The 14,982-nt window shown below is 33.7% G+C and overlaps 1 protein-coding gene and 1 pseudogene across 1 annotated transcript; one reads left to right on the top strand and one right to left on the bottom strand.

Moving 5' to 3' along the window:
• Positions 1–1,354: 1,354 nt before the first annotated feature.
• LOC110634180 (leucine-rich repeat receptor protein kinase HPCA1) lies at positions 1,355–12,489 on the top strand. The gene is made up of 19 exons (XM_021783124.2): positions 1,355–1,672; positions 2,312–2,432; positions 2,525–2,596; positions 2,919–2,993; positions 3,095–3,166; positions 3,408–3,569; positions 3,680–3,754; positions 4,296–4,367; positions 4,455–4,526; positions 4,645–4,713; positions 4,812–4,886; positions 8,369–8,440; positions 8,604–8,741; positions 8,894–9,372; positions 9,448–9,606; positions 9,699–9,838; positions 10,587–10,806; positions 11,151–11,386; positions 11,786–12,489. The coding sequence occupies exons 1-19, from the start codon at positions 1,591–1,593 to the stop codon at positions 12,257–12,259; spliced, it is 2,865 nt and encodes a 954-aa protein (XP_021638816.2). The 5' UTR covers positions 1,355–1,590; the 3' UTR covers positions 12,260–12,489.
• Positions 12,490–12,642: 153 nt separating this feature from the next.
• Positions 12,643–14,133, bottom strand: LOC110634181 (probable methyltransferase At1g29790; annotated as a pseudogene).
• Positions 14,134–14,982: the final 849 nt, after the last annotated feature.

The following is a 14,982-nucleotide window of genomic DNA, read 5'->3' as shown; positions in this document are numbered from 1 at the left end:
CCCTAGCGACACAATGAATCTTCAATGCAAATTTAAGTTCTTTTTCTCCTTGGAATGCAAATTTTAGAAGTATAGATAAAAAATTATGAAGTTTTTAGAGCTCTTCTATTACTTTCATAAGAGGCTTTTATTTCCTTCTCTCTTCACCCTTATACAATAATTTTTTTAATTTTTCATATATTTAGTTTGATTAATGTATATAGATTTCTTTTTTTCTTTTTATAGAACTTGCTATATTATATTTATTAATTTTATATTTATTTATTGTAATAAATAAACAAATAAATATTTATTTTAAAATTATTCCTTAAAATGAAAATTAATGAATAGTTTCAAATAAATTAAGAGTATTGTAACTATTTTTTATTTATATTTTTTTATAAGTGTAATTATTTTTTTATTTTAATTATGCTTTAAATTGATTTATAATATTATAACTTTAATTTCATAAAATATGATAATTTTATCTTAATATAGCTCCACTTTAAATTAATGGAATTCTCATCGGCCAAAAAAAATCTGCCCATCTTATTATTTACTTATTTATTTTTTCACAATTTACTCTTTAAATTACCCTACAAGTTTGCTCCTGAAACTATCAAACAGATTAGCTGTTTTAGTATAAAAAATTAAACGCTTCACTTGATGTGATAACACATAAAATTATTCATTTAATTGATAATTTTGTGAGTAATAAAAAATTTATTTTTTAATTAATAATTTTTTATTTAGTTATTTAAATATGAAATCGCTTTTTTAATTAATAATTTATATGGCATTATACTATTTTGTTAAATAATTTAAATTTAAAAATATTTGAATAAAATATTTTACAAATGAAAAAAAGAAAAAAGGAAAAACAAAAGTGGAAGGGACGGCATCCACTTGGAAACCGTTGAAAGATTCAAAAGCTAAAGTCTTTGGTGACTTCTGTTTAAAAGTAGGTATGGAAATTTCTTTCTTTACCTTTTTAGTCAAAGTAAATTTGTAAGTTTGGACCAGCAAGAAGCAAGCTTGGAAGTGGAATGCCTTTTTATTTGCACACCTTTGTCTGTTACGATTATCTTCTAAGTCTTTTTCCTCTGCAATTTTTTTTTTTTTTTTTACTTTTTCCGAAGAGTTTTCCTCTGCAAATTTGAATAAAGGGAAAAGAAAAATGAAACCCACCAATAGATACTTTGGAGATACTATCTAATGCGTTTTCCCTTTTTTCCTTTGTTGGAAGAATTCAACGTTTATTTAATACAACAGACTCAATTTTCCGCTTATTCAGTTTTCTTTAGTGTGTCCATTTTCATTTTTTTTTTCATTATATATATATATATATATATATATAGAAAACGAATTTTGATATTTGACTTTCTTTGTTTTTGATGTAGCCACCCTCTCTCTAAGTTGTTCCTTTTTTCTCTTTTTTTAATACGCGGATATAGGGCAATTAGTCAATGTATTTGATTTCTAATAGCAAGCCAACCAAAATAGTTCCACTCAAGTCCTTTCACACGGCTTTTGATTGTTTATGATAAATAAATTTTCAGTTATGCAAAATTGCAAACTGAAAACAAATAGTTTTTGAGGTTTTATCCAGGGATGAATCCAAAATATCTGGTATTTCTGCTGGCTGCTTCACTCCAAATTTGTAGCATAGCAGCACTGACTAACAGTGATGATTGTAAGTTCAGTACAAGTAGTATTCTCTCTTTTCTTGGTTTGTTCATTAGGGATTTTTTGATGCGTCAAAATTTACTTTTCATTTGGTGCATGTTCTGTAACTCTCTCTTGATGAAAATTAATATATCATGTTCACTGGTAACATAAGGCCTTCTTCACTGCCTATAGACTGTCTATAGATTGACTTTAAAATGGAGATTTTAGATAACTGGTTTTAATTAGATGGAGTTTATCTCTTGCACTATTCATAGCATAAAGCTGAATCTTTGCTTTTGTGGGTATCGGCAACTGTGCTATTTCCAGAGCCAGGATCAGTTTCAGATATAGTTATGTCTTTGGGAGGAGGAGTTTAGGATATAAAGATTTTTGGTCTGAAATACTCTTAACTCGTATGTTATGCCCTAATATGGGATTGGGAGTACTTTGTGAACCATCTCACAGCAGCTTTTTTTTCTTTTCTTATGTGGTCATTGGAGGACCAGTCGTGTGTAATGATTCTCTGAAAATTCTTCCAAAGATTAAGTAAAAATAAGGAGCAATTAGATATCTAGGTTTTTATAGATCCTAAAATAAATTTCATACACATGGCCAATTCAAATACTGATGACTTGAAACATGTTTTCTTTGACCCCTGATGCAGTAACTAAGTTGAAGGCTCTTATGGATATTTGGGAAAACTTACCACCTAGCTGGGAAGGTACAGACCCTTGTGGAGACCAATGGGATGGCATAAAGTGCATCAATTCACGTGTGACTTCCATGTAATTAATTGGCAACCTTCTAATGCTAATTGAGGCTGACAAATTCTTCCTTCTCCCGATTTTGAGATTAGCCTGTCTATTCTTAATTGCAGAACATTGTCAAGCATGGGATTGAAAGGACAGATGTCTGGAGATATCACAAACTTACCAGAACTACAGATTCTGTAGGTCTTTAGCCTGCAATTTATCTCCTTTGATGCATAGGATCTGTCTAGTAACTAAATATGTTTGTGCTATTTTCAGCTAGTATTCTTATTCTATTTAGATTGTAGCAAGCAAGCCTACATTTCTTGAGAATCATGCTCAATGTATGAGGCGCTTATTAAACACATGCCTTGTCCATAGAGCTCCTTGTAGCATTGGGTATTGCTTCTCTTACACTATCCTGAAGGGATTGCTTTCACCAAGAAAATGATCGAATTTAGAGACTGTTTTCCATAGCAAGGTTCTTGTTTTTCATTTCTGATTATTTGAATATTCATGCAGTGATCTTTCATACAACAAGGATTTGCGAGGACCTCTTCCAGCATCAATTGGGAATTTGAAGAAGCTAAAATACTTGTAAGGACACACATTATTGACACCAAATTATTAGTTGACATTCAATTTTCCTTTTGATCACTATTCTCTAATTAACTAAATGATTTTTACTTTTATTCTAGAATTCTAGTTGGCTGTAGTTTCTCTGGTCCTATCCCCAATTCAGTTGGATCACTGCAGCAGCTGGTTTATTTGTAAGGATTTTTCACTTGGAATGCTTTCCTTGCTTTATTGAAGCATTGCAATCAGTATGCTATTTCTTATGAATCTCAAACAAGATGCTTAATTGGTGGTCAATTTTAGTCCCTATATCAGCATTTGGGCTAATTCTAATAGTTCAGCCAATACTTGGCTATATTCTTTGTTACCTTTTCACTTATTTTGAAGTAGCAGTTGATGTCTAGGCCAACATTAGTGAAAATTCTTTGTTTGCAGGTCTCTAAATTCGAATGCCTTTACTGGACCAATTCCACCTTCCATTGGCAATCTATCTGAACTTTATTGGCTGGATCTAGCTGACAATAAGCTTGATGGGAACATCCCTGTCTCCACAGACACTACACCTGGTCTTGATATGCTAGTTAAAACAAAACACTTGTAAGCAAAATCATTTTGTACTATCCAGTTCCAGCAGATTGGAGCTGTTAATTTTTTTTTTTTTTCATTGAATCATTCTTCATTAGTTAACGTTTAAAAACTACCAACAGTCATCTTGGAAAGAATCAGCTCTCTGGAGAAATCCCGTCTAAACTTTTCAGCTCAGATATGACTCTCATACATGTGTAAGTTTCATTGAAATTCTTATGGTAACAGTAGGCAGAGTAGAAACAAGTTTTTTATGAGGATAAGTTCCAAAAGAAATATGTATATAGTTCAAGTTGCATAATCTCTTTTTTAAATTGCATATTTTTATGAGGGTTGCCTTGGCTTTGTTCACTATATCTGGAATCTTGATCTGTCTTTGCTAAATTTACCTTCCTTCAATTCATTAACTTTCTGTTGTGTTGTAAATTTACAAGAAATTAAAAAAGGAAAGGGGAAAATAAGATGATTGGCCTGGAGTTTTGATTTTTTTTTTTTTTTTTTTTTCTACAAGGAAAAATAATTCAATAGACTATTTTAAAATTGATTGTGCAAACAAATAATAGCCACAAATGGACATGATTAATTTATGCATTTTTCTTGATGGATTTTTTTAAGTTATCATCATAATAGTGCACACATGCCAATTCAAGAATTGATTTATGGCAGATGCTCGCTCTCTCTCTCTCTCTCTCTCTCTCTCTCTAATGTATGTCTTCTATTTCTTGTTTGTTTTTACAGGCTTTTTGACAGCAACAAACTCACCGGAAGTATTCCTTCTACCCTTGCCCTTGTGCAGACTTTGGAGGTTATGTAAGTATCTATATCACAAACTTGAATGATTTCATGTTGGTATTCTTACTGATGAAGTTTGTCTTCAATGTCTTATCTTGGCTGCAGACGCTTTGATAGGAATTCATTGATTGGACCTGTCCCTTCGAACCTCAACGTTCTTACCAATGTCAGTGAGTTGTAAGTATACAAAAGAAAGGCATTGAGAATTAAGCTGTTACAATGGTTTTACTAAATTCATTGATATGCTATATGTGGATTTTCACTTTGTTGAGAGTCTCTTGGTGATCAATTTCAGGTTTTTGTCCAACAATGGATTGACTGGACCTCTTCCCAACCTCACTGGGATGAGTTTTCTCAATTATCTGTAAGATTTTATGCAGTATTAACATAATCAGTAATCATAGTAGGAAAATAACTGTATTGTTCTCTATTTACATGCTTTAACTTGAAAGTTGTCTGCAGGGACATAAGCAATAATAGTTTTGATGCATCAGATTTTCCTCGTTGGATTTCTACATTACAGTCTTTGACAACATTGTATGTCTCTATTTCTACCTCACTCTCAATCTCCTCTTTCTTCACTCTATTAATCATCAAATAAAGACACCTTAATTCATTATTTGCAGAAAATAGGACAAAATCAACAAAGAAAAAGCTTTTTTTTTTTTTTTTTTTTTCTGTTGTCTTGAATGCAAGTCTTGCTACAATATCCTGCGCCTGCATGCAATAGATGAAGAATCTAAATACAAAAAGGAATATGAAAGACAAATTAATAGGAAAAATATGAAAGACAAATTAGTAGGAATACATATAAAAATAAAACACATAATGTAGGAGCATCTGAAGTCCTATTCAGTTTTGGATTTTATTCAGTTTTCCTGGCTTTTGGACTCTATGTTGCCAATTTCTTTGCCCCTTTCCTAAGAGGATATAGAGCTTACATCTTATTGTCTTTGTAGAAAGAATAAGTATTAGGCTTTGTCTTACGTTCTATGTCATGATCAAACAACAAAGTTCTGCCAATGAGAATATGACCAAAATCCATTGGTACAGTATCACATAATGCCTCATTATTTAAGTTATATAGTGAATTTTACCAAACATGGAGAAGTTATTAGTATCTTGTACCCTTTATTGAGCCACCCAATTTTGTAGGGATGAGGATGTTTGTTCGTAGGAAGCTTCAATTTGTATGTAGCCTCTTTTGAGTTGATATTCTCAATGCTTCCTCCATCAATGTTCACACACCTTCCTTTCACAAATAATGCTTGTGCAATACATACAATGCCTCCTCCAGTCTTCCTCTTTGTCATCGTTTGTTGTTTTCATCATTCTTCCCACAACTAAGGACTCACCTTGTGCAAACTGAAAATGAACTCTCTCCATCTCCTCATTAAAGTCATCATAAATTGGTTCTAACTCTTCCTTATATTCTGCTAGGTTCACCCTTTGTTGTAGGTGAGCAAAAAAAGTCTCTTATCCCCACAAGTAAAATATCGAACCTAGGTATTGCTATCTCCTTTAGTTGAGGAAGAACTAAAATTGTTTTGTCCATAGTAAGAAATTGTATTTTCTCCTTTATCACTCTTTTCAGTATTGGTTGCACACCATTATTCTTGTTGCCTGCAACAACCCCTCAATAATTTCGTTGAGTTGTTTGATAATTATGTCTTGCTCTAGAATTATTTTGCCAATTGGTGCCATATAAGGGCTTTCTAGCACCATAACACGAAACTCACTTTTCAACCACTAAAGCATATTGGAAAGCATCCTTTATCTTATAAAAATGAATTACTCCCATGTCAACTTTGATAGACTGATTTAAACTGGAAAGATAACGACAAATAGTTTGTTTGTTTGTTACTCTCAAACAATCCATCCAGAATTGACAAAGTATTGGACTTTGCAGTGTAGTCTTCAGCAGACTTGCTATTTTGCTTTAAAAATAGAACTTCTTATACAATTCCATTGTATAATCAGCAGGTAAAAATTGCTTCTATTGCTTAGTTTTCAGGTGCTCCCTAGTGTTGACTTTAAGGTTGCCTTGTCTTAAAGTTTGCATGTTGCTCTTCAACTCTCTTCCGTCATTGAAGTTGCAGTACCATTCAATTTAAGCTTTAAAAATAGCACCTTTCAATCTTCCGCCATGGGCTTCCATTCAAAATAATTCTCCAAACTAGCTTCCTAATCCAAATAATTCTCCACGTGTAACTTTCCATGAAAATCAACTACTTCAACTTTGACTCATCCATCATTCAAATCAATTGCAACCACTCTTCAAATCCACCTTTTGTCACTTGATCTACTGGTCAAGATTCATGAAAAGTTCCCATGTCCTTGACTTCAGCCTTAACCTCAAGCTCTTCTTGAATCTCGAGGGTGTCATAGTCACCTTTTGGATTCTCCATTTGGGTTTCCTCTTTCCACTAGGTCCTGACATTGCAAGGCTCGCATAGCTCAGGTCAAGTCCCCAATCATTCTCTGTAACTCAGCCAACTTCGCTTGCTGGGGCCAATTGCCTCTCTACCTCAACCACTGCATCTGCCAACCATAGTTTTCTGGCCAAAAATTCTTGAAGGAACTCAAGATTTTTCAGCTATGATACTACTTGATACAACAGAAGATTTTAGGCTAAAATAGGGTTGGTTTTTCTTGGACAAGAAAATATAATTAGGGTTTATAGAAAATCTCTTGATAAAATTTTGAATACTAAAAAGGAAAAAAAAAAAAAAACCACTAATGATATGTCTACCAACAATCTTATTTATATATTCAAAAACTGAAAACTTATCTTAATTAATAAAAACTTTATGGACAAGATTCCTACATAAAGGAAAAGAAAACTAAATAAAATCCATAACTAAATAGAAAACTAAGTAAAATCCAAAACTAAATTGGACTTCAGATGCTTCTACATCACTATTTGAGTTTATGATACTATTAACAAGGGCTTGTAAAAATTATGTTGGGTCCTATGGATTATATCCATCTACTTTTCCAATTGTTCTTTCTACATGTTACTCACTTTGATCCAGTTATTGCTTGAAATGACTAAAATTAAACATGTTATCCTTGTCCTTTCTAATGGCTACCTCACATTTATGCAAATACATTGATTGATTGTTAGTAGTTTGTAACTTCCACTTGTCTATCTAAACATTCTCACCTCAACAACATAAATTTTTGACTTTTTTATCAATTAATTTCTATCATTTTCTATCTTATAAAACATGGCTTTTTGTGCAATCTTCTCCTTCTTATGCATTGAGGATAAAGAATTTAATAGAATAAGAATCAAGGTAAAGATATCAATGTGGAGAAGAAGGTATTGTTGTTTTTTAGAAAAAAAAATTTATAGGAAAAAAAATAACAAATCAAAGCCCCTCCGATGACATTTGATGTCAATCAATTAAAATCTTTGCAACATAATCTATGACAACTACATCTTTGTGCTCTAAGTCCAAGTTTATAAGAAATGCCTCTTAAGTTGTCTTCACGGATAGATGATATTTGTATTTGCTTTTCATAATTAAAAAATTATTCCATTTACATTTAGTTATTTCTCACTTCTAGTTTTTAGTTTTTGCGTCTACATTTTCATCTCATAATATTTTGTAACATATATATGCTTTCTGTGTGGTTTTGTTTGATGGAAACATTGCTGTTTTCACTTGCACACTAGGCAACCACATATTGTGTAAGCATTCATGACCATAAAGATACATGTTCCTGCACGGTCAATAGAACACAAGCCTTCTTCCGTTGATATCTATATTTATTTCATATTGCTTTTGCTATAACACAATTTTCTATCTTCTGTCTTACAACTGGTCATTAAAGACCTAAATAAAAAAAAAAAAAAAAAAAGAAAAGATAAGTCCTCATGTGTGACACTAGCGAATACGTTCCCTGTCTTGTGTGCATATGTGTGTTTTTGTGCCTAGACATGACTTTTTTTTAACAAGTTGAAAAGGGTTTTAGTCTTTAGTGTTAGCATAACTTATACTTTTGTATGACAGAATGATGGAAGGGACACAACTTCAAGGACAAATTCCGCCTAGCTTCTTTAGCCTTGCCAATTTACAGACTGTGTATGTATTAGCTTGATCTCTTCTAGCTAGCTTTTAATTTCAGGATGCCAAGAATTCCCAAAGAATAATTAATTAGTTACTTTTTAGAATTCTTCACAAAGAACCAGACAAGTACATCTAATGATGGTATTGGCTAATTGTTTTTTTCGACTTATGATCACAGGGTGCTAAGTAACAACAGACTCAATGGTACTTTAGATATTGGAACAATCAATAGTGACCAACTACAGCTCATTGATTTGCAAACCAATTCCATTTCTGATTATACTCCAAAACCTGGACAAAAGCAAGTTGATATAATGTGAGTTGCATTCTTTATTCATGCTTGAGAAATTCAAAACGTTGTGCTACTGAAGAACTTAAAACTTAGTATTTGAAAATATTAAATTGCCTAGAGATATTCTCTGCTTCTACTTACCAACTTATGATTGTTTTATCTGTTCAAATTTGCAGACTTGTGAACAACCCAGTTTGTCAGGAAACTGGAGTAATAGCAAGTTACTGCACTGTTTCCAGGCCTAATTCTTCTTATGTGACACTCCCAAATAATTGTGTGCCTATTCCCTGTCGTTCAAATCAGATTTCTAGTCCCAACTGTAATTGTGCATATGCATACACAGGACTTTTAGTTTTCAGAGCTCCTTCATTCTCAGACTTGGGAAACATAACCATTTACATTTCTCTCCAGCGGAGTCTAATGGATTCTTTTAGGTCCAATCAACTTCCTGTGGATTCGGTATCTCTAAGTAATCCAAGAAAGGATTTGTCTGAGTACTTGGATTTAAATCTTCAAGTCTTTCCATTTGACCGAGATTATTTCAATCAAACAATTATTTCTCAGATTGGGTTTGTGTTGAGCAACCAGACTTTCAAGCCTCCAAAATTCTTTGGACCGTACTATTTTATTGGAGATGTTTATCACTATTTTGCTGGTATTTCCACAATCTATGCATAAGACTGTTCCATTGTTTTTTCTTTCTTCTTATAACATCTGATCTGTCATTTAGGAGAAGCTACAAGATCAAACAACTCATCAAACACTGGTATTATCATTGGAGCTGTTGCTGGAGGTTCCGCCCTCCTACTATTATTGGTCCTTGCAGGGCTTTATGCTTACCGACAAAAGAAGAGAGCAGAAAGAGCAACTGAATGGAATAATCCTTTTGGTAGAATACTAATTTAACTATTACTTATTGTTTTTGCAATTCATATGGAATATATCAGGTTTAATTGTTGCTTTACATTGTGCAAAATGTAGCACACTGGGATTCAACTAAGAGCAGTGGAGCTGGTTTTCCTCAATTAAAAGGAGCCAGATTCTTTTCTTTTGAGGAGCTTAAAAAATACACCAATAATTTTTCAGAAGCAAATGATATTGGATCTGGGGGTTATGGAAAGGTTAGGTTTGATTCCCTCTTTCACTCTTTCACTCTCAAATAAAGCCTATCTTTCCCCTGCACAGATTACTGCATTGGCACTTTTTTTATTTTGGACTCCATTGTGCCTAGTGTTCTAAATTGTGAGTCAACTTGGGTTAAATGCCACAAGATGCTTAGGATGCACAAACTTATATTTAAACTAAGAAGATGGTAATCCCAAATTAATCAGGATATATGTAGATCCAAATAGGGTGCACAAGCTAGATACATTGCTATTGTTGCATAAAAAAATGTTTTGGTGCGTGATACTTGCAACAATTTTTGTTACAATACTGGATTATATATATTTATTTTGTCAAAACATTAAAGAAATTGGCCAGGTTGCATATGTGTGTGCATTTTCATGAGAGACTTAGCATGTTATCCTTGACTTTCAGTTGTGCGATTGAAATATATGGTTTTCAGAGTATCTTATTGTTAGCACTCCGATTATAATTTAATGTTGGAATGTCGAAGGTGAAAACAAATCTCACATTGGCAGTGCATCAGAATTATAAAAGGGATATATAAGTGTTGGTAGACCAAACATTTAGTGATGGAGGGCCAAATTTCAAGCCTGTCCACCTGTTTATTGATCTACACTTTTGGGCGTGTGATTCTCAATATTTAATTATTGGAATTTTTAATTTCTGAAACAAAAATTGAACTACTGAATCAAAATCAGTGCTATGGGGTTTTTTGATAATATGGTCAACATTTTTTTACAGGTATACAGAGGAGTCCTTCCCAATGGGCAATTGATTGCCATAAAACGAGCACAACAAGAATCATTGCAGGGTGCGCTAGAATTCAAAACTGAGATTGAACTTCTGTCAAGAGTGCATCATAAAAATGTTGTTAGCCTTTTGGGATTTTGTTTTGAGCGAGGTGAACAAATGCTCATTTATGAGTTTGTGCCAAATGGGAGTCTCAATGAGAGTCTGTCAGGTACTTTTGTTAGCTCTACCGATGCTTCTCGTTTGGTGGTTAATGAATAGTCACATGGATTATTTTATTTTATAGTCATTTCTGGTTCATGGGAAGTTGTGAGACTAAATACTTTCTTAAAGCCAAAAAAGAGAGGAAAGACTTTATTTGGAGATAATTTTGTTAGAAGTCCTTTATCAGAATATAGCAAGGAAATAATCCATGAACTTAGAAACTACTTAAGACTTCAATTTTTTGTGCATAATGAGCAATGATTACATTCAAGTAAACATTACATTCAAGTAAACATTCTTCCTGGAGAGAATGCTAATCCCTCACTTGTTTCTTCTTTCTCATACAAGCAGGGAAGTCAGGAATCAGGTTGGATTGGGTTAGGAGACTTAAAATAGCCCTTGGTGCAGCAAGAGGTCTGGCATATCTGCATGAGCTTGCAAACCCTCCAATTATCCATAGGGACATAAAGACAACCAACATACTACTGGATGAACGCTTAAATGCGAAAGTTGCTGATTTTGGCCTTTCCAAGCCTATGAGTGACACTGAAAAGGGTCACATTACCACTCAAGTCAAAGGGACAATGGTTAGTACATCAATACCATATTGCTTGAAAAATACTGTAATTGTTTCTTTTAACAATGGGAACTTAAAAGCTAATTCAGTATTAAAATGTAGTTCAAAATGCTTTCTATTTTTATTATTGGTGAATTGTTTACAAATCAAGAATGAAGAATTTGTTCCCCTAAAATTATAAAAAAAAAAAAATGAATGAAGAATTTGTTTTCCCTGATGAGAAAGAATCTGTTCCACACTAATGCATAGAAAACTGTTCCTATTCATTGGTAATTTTTTTAAGGTTTTTGTAGCATTGGACTAAATGGCCTAGATATGCATGAGTTTTATTGATTTTAAAAATGAAATATAACATTTGACATGGGTAACATGGATGTAAGGACTGACAAAATTATTTTATTTGTTTAAGGGCTATTTGGATCCAGAATATTACATGACTCAGCAGTTAACTGAGAAGAGTGATGTTTATAGCTTTGGAGTTGTGATGCTGGAGCTACTAACTGCAAGAAAGCCAATAGAACGCGGAAAATACATAGTGAGAGAGGTGAGGATGGCGATGGATAGAACAAAAGATTTATATAACCTCCATGAACTTCTTGACCCAAGCATTGGTCTACAAACAACATTAAAAGGTCTAGATAAGTTTGTGGATCTGGCAATGGAATGTGTAAAAGAGTCAGGAGCTGACAGGCCTATAATGGGGGATGTGGTGAAAGAGATAGAGAATATCTTGCAGCTTGCTGGTTTAAATCCCAATGCTGAATCTGCATCTACTTCGGCTAGTTACGAGGAAGCAGGCAAGGGAAGTCCTCGTCATCCTTACAGCAAAGATGCCTTTGATTATAGTGGGGCATTTCCACCTTCAAAGCTAGAGCCTCAATGAGCATCATTGCATCCGAATTTTACAGTTACAGTTTGATAATGTTTTAAAATCACTGCAATATGTGTTCCTATTTGTCTTAGTCTTGTATGCAGCTTGTAATGAGCCAGATCTGTAGTTGAATTGAATTCTTTGCTTGTGCATATTGAGCTGAAATGTTGTATCCAAGGTTGATAGACGACAATGAAGAATAAATAGAAAGGATTAGCAATGTTACAGAAATTTCACATTCATTTAGTTGTTTGTATATCCTCTTTGAATTTGCTATTACTGATGAGTACATTTTCTTTCTTCTTTTTCCCCTGTTTTCACAAGTCTTCTGAAATTTCCCCAATTTATTTCACTTCGTAACTCTGTCAAGATATTTAAAGGTCAGCTTTTTGAACATAATTTTTATACAAACCAGTACATGTTTAGCACACAAAATATAATCTATTTGTACCTGATCAGGTTATTGGTTTCTCTAGCAGGGCAGAGAAATACCACTCATTTTTGTAAACTCCTCAATCCAGCTTCATGCCGGCATTCCACCTGAGCTTCTTAAATCCAACACGGTCCAACATTGAAATGTAAGTCTGATTCAGCTGTGATCCCAGGCGGAAGAAATGATCAAGCCTGAAGAGTACCCCTCGCCTCAACACCCTGTATATATCATACAATGTGAACTCAAGCATGGCATCTGGAATCCAGTTGCTTAGAACATGCATGAAGTGAACTATATCCAGTGTGTTCTCGAAGAACGGAAGCCTCTGAGAAACACAAACGTGGATTGGGATCAATCCTCTCGATGCAATAAAAACTGTTCAAGGGACCATCCAGATTCATTGAGCTTGTGATAAGGGTAACATTTCGTTCCTTCATTCTAGCTGCAAATGTTCCAGTCCTACCACTTATGTCAAGTCCAATACAGATAGTTCCATAACGTTTTGCTTTGAGAACTTGATCAATTCCATAATGGAGTCCTCCATTGTCAAACATCCACCTTGTCTTCTCCCTGCCTTGCAAGTCAAAGCAATCCGTGCAGCCCAAGTAGCCTCGCACATTTTTTCGTTCAATGAGACGCTTGTAGCTTTTTCAGGTATAAGGATCCCAGATAATGCTGGTGTCTGATGGGGTTGCCCAGAGAGACTCTGGTAATGGGGTTGGCTCCTTGTAGTTTGCTGGAGATTTAGGGAGGCATCTCCAGCGAGGGAGAGGCTCACAGACACCAGTCTCATAATCAACCTTTGAGCAAACACATCATCCACTGGGCACTCCCCACCAATCTCGTATTTCATATACTGAGACAATTCCTCTTGATACTTCAAGCAGCCTGCACCCATCGACGTATAGACCTCACCAGACCCCATCCTTGGGGAGTACCCCAATGGGAGCTTGTGAGGACCTACTGCTAGCATAAGCTCATCAAACACAGCATTTCCAAATCTATCACTGAACTTCATCAAGGGCTGGCTCACTTTCTTTTCAGTTAGTGCCTCATGATGGCTATTTAGTACTATAAGAAGTGCTTGCACAAGCAAGTTGGTGGAGTTGAGTTTTTGGTGCAACTCAGCAATGAGTAAATGACTAGCAGCAAGCTGGTCTCGAGTGGAATTGAGCTCATGAAGAAGATCAGTAGAGTCCCAAATACGGAAAGGAATGTGATTGGTGTAACCAGATAGCTTCAAGTTGAAAGAAGGGTTCGTGAAGACGTAGACAGTGAGAAGATGAGTGAGAGTTACAAGCACAAGCATCTTGAGCTTATACTTGGTTTGAGCCTGTTGTTGTGAGTGCTTTTTTGAGTAACCCTCAGACCCACTTCCCATCTTTTTGCCCTCTTTTTTTCTCTCTGGAGTTGTGGTATTTGAGAGAAGACAAAAGTGGAAGGAAGGGACCATGAGGACTTTTTGGAGAGTGTGCAGGTTTGGATGTTAAAGATTAAAGATGAAATGGAGTTGAGGATCACAATGTCAACTCTTAGCACTCTATATGGATATTGGTTCACCGCCTCTCATTAATGACTTTGAAGTCGTGCTAATAAGCCTTGAAATTTGTTTCCACCAATTTGCTAAGTCTAAATTCAGTTGACTAAGTTAAGTCTCACAAAGGTTGTCTTGTGAGTTGCAGTGGACCCCATAACAATATGCATCTTTATTATTATTATTATTATTTAAAGGTAAATATGGATTCATTTGTCTAAACTAAACAAAATAATTATCTAATATTATATGGAGAAGCAACTAAGATCAATTCCAAGTGTTAGAAAAAAAAAAAAAAAAACGCTAAGATTTCCAAATGAAAGATCCTTTGAAAAAAAAAATAAATAAATAGCTAATGTAAATTTCTATTTATCCACAATACCCTTATAAAGTTAGTTTGAATTAATGGTGTCCGGTTCCATTTCAATTTGATTGTTTGTAAAAATTAAAATTAAAATTAAACTTTAATTTTTTTTTTTTTTACTTTCTTGGAATTAGAGTTAGAATCGAATTTAGGTTCAATTGTAATTATTTTTATTATAGTTTTGGTTCGGTTTTCAGTTTCTACGACCTAAATTATAATATTATTATGTTCGTTTTAAAAGAATAAAAATAATTATAAGTTTTTAATATCAAAAGATCAATAAAAATAATAGTATTAAAATTAAAAATAACAATACTAATATTAAAATAAAATATAAAAAAAGTAACATAAAAATAAAGACTTATTCAAGAAGAATATTAAAATCAAATTAACAATCATCACAT

The sequence above is a fragment of the Hevea brasiliensis genome, chromosome 17 (assembly GCF_030052815.1).
Source record: "Hevea brasiliensis isolate MT/VB/25A 57/8 chromosome 17, ASM3005281v1, whole genome shotgun sequence".
NCBI classification, from domain to species: domain Eukaryota; kingdom Viridiplantae; phylum Streptophyta; class Magnoliopsida; order Malpighiales; family Euphorbiaceae; genus Hevea; species Hevea brasiliensis.
The sequence above is the reverse complement of the archived record's forward strand: the minus strand, read 5'-3'. Positions and strand labels throughout refer to the sequence as shown.

Excerpts from the sequence above, each read along its gene's own strand:
- LOC110634180 (XM_021783124.2), top strand. The coding sequence starts at position 1,591 with ATGAATCCAAAATATCTGGTATTTCTGCTGGCTGCTTCACTCCAAATT. Across the intron at positions 4,368-4,454 it reads GTGCAGACTTTGGAGGTTAT|ACGCTTTGATAGGAATTCAT; the intron begins GTAAGTATCTAT and ends TCTTGGCTGCAG. Across the intron at positions 4,887-8,368 it reads TTACAGTCTTTGACAACATT|AATGATGGAAGGGACACAAC; the intron begins GTATGTCTCTAT and ends TTTGTATGACAG.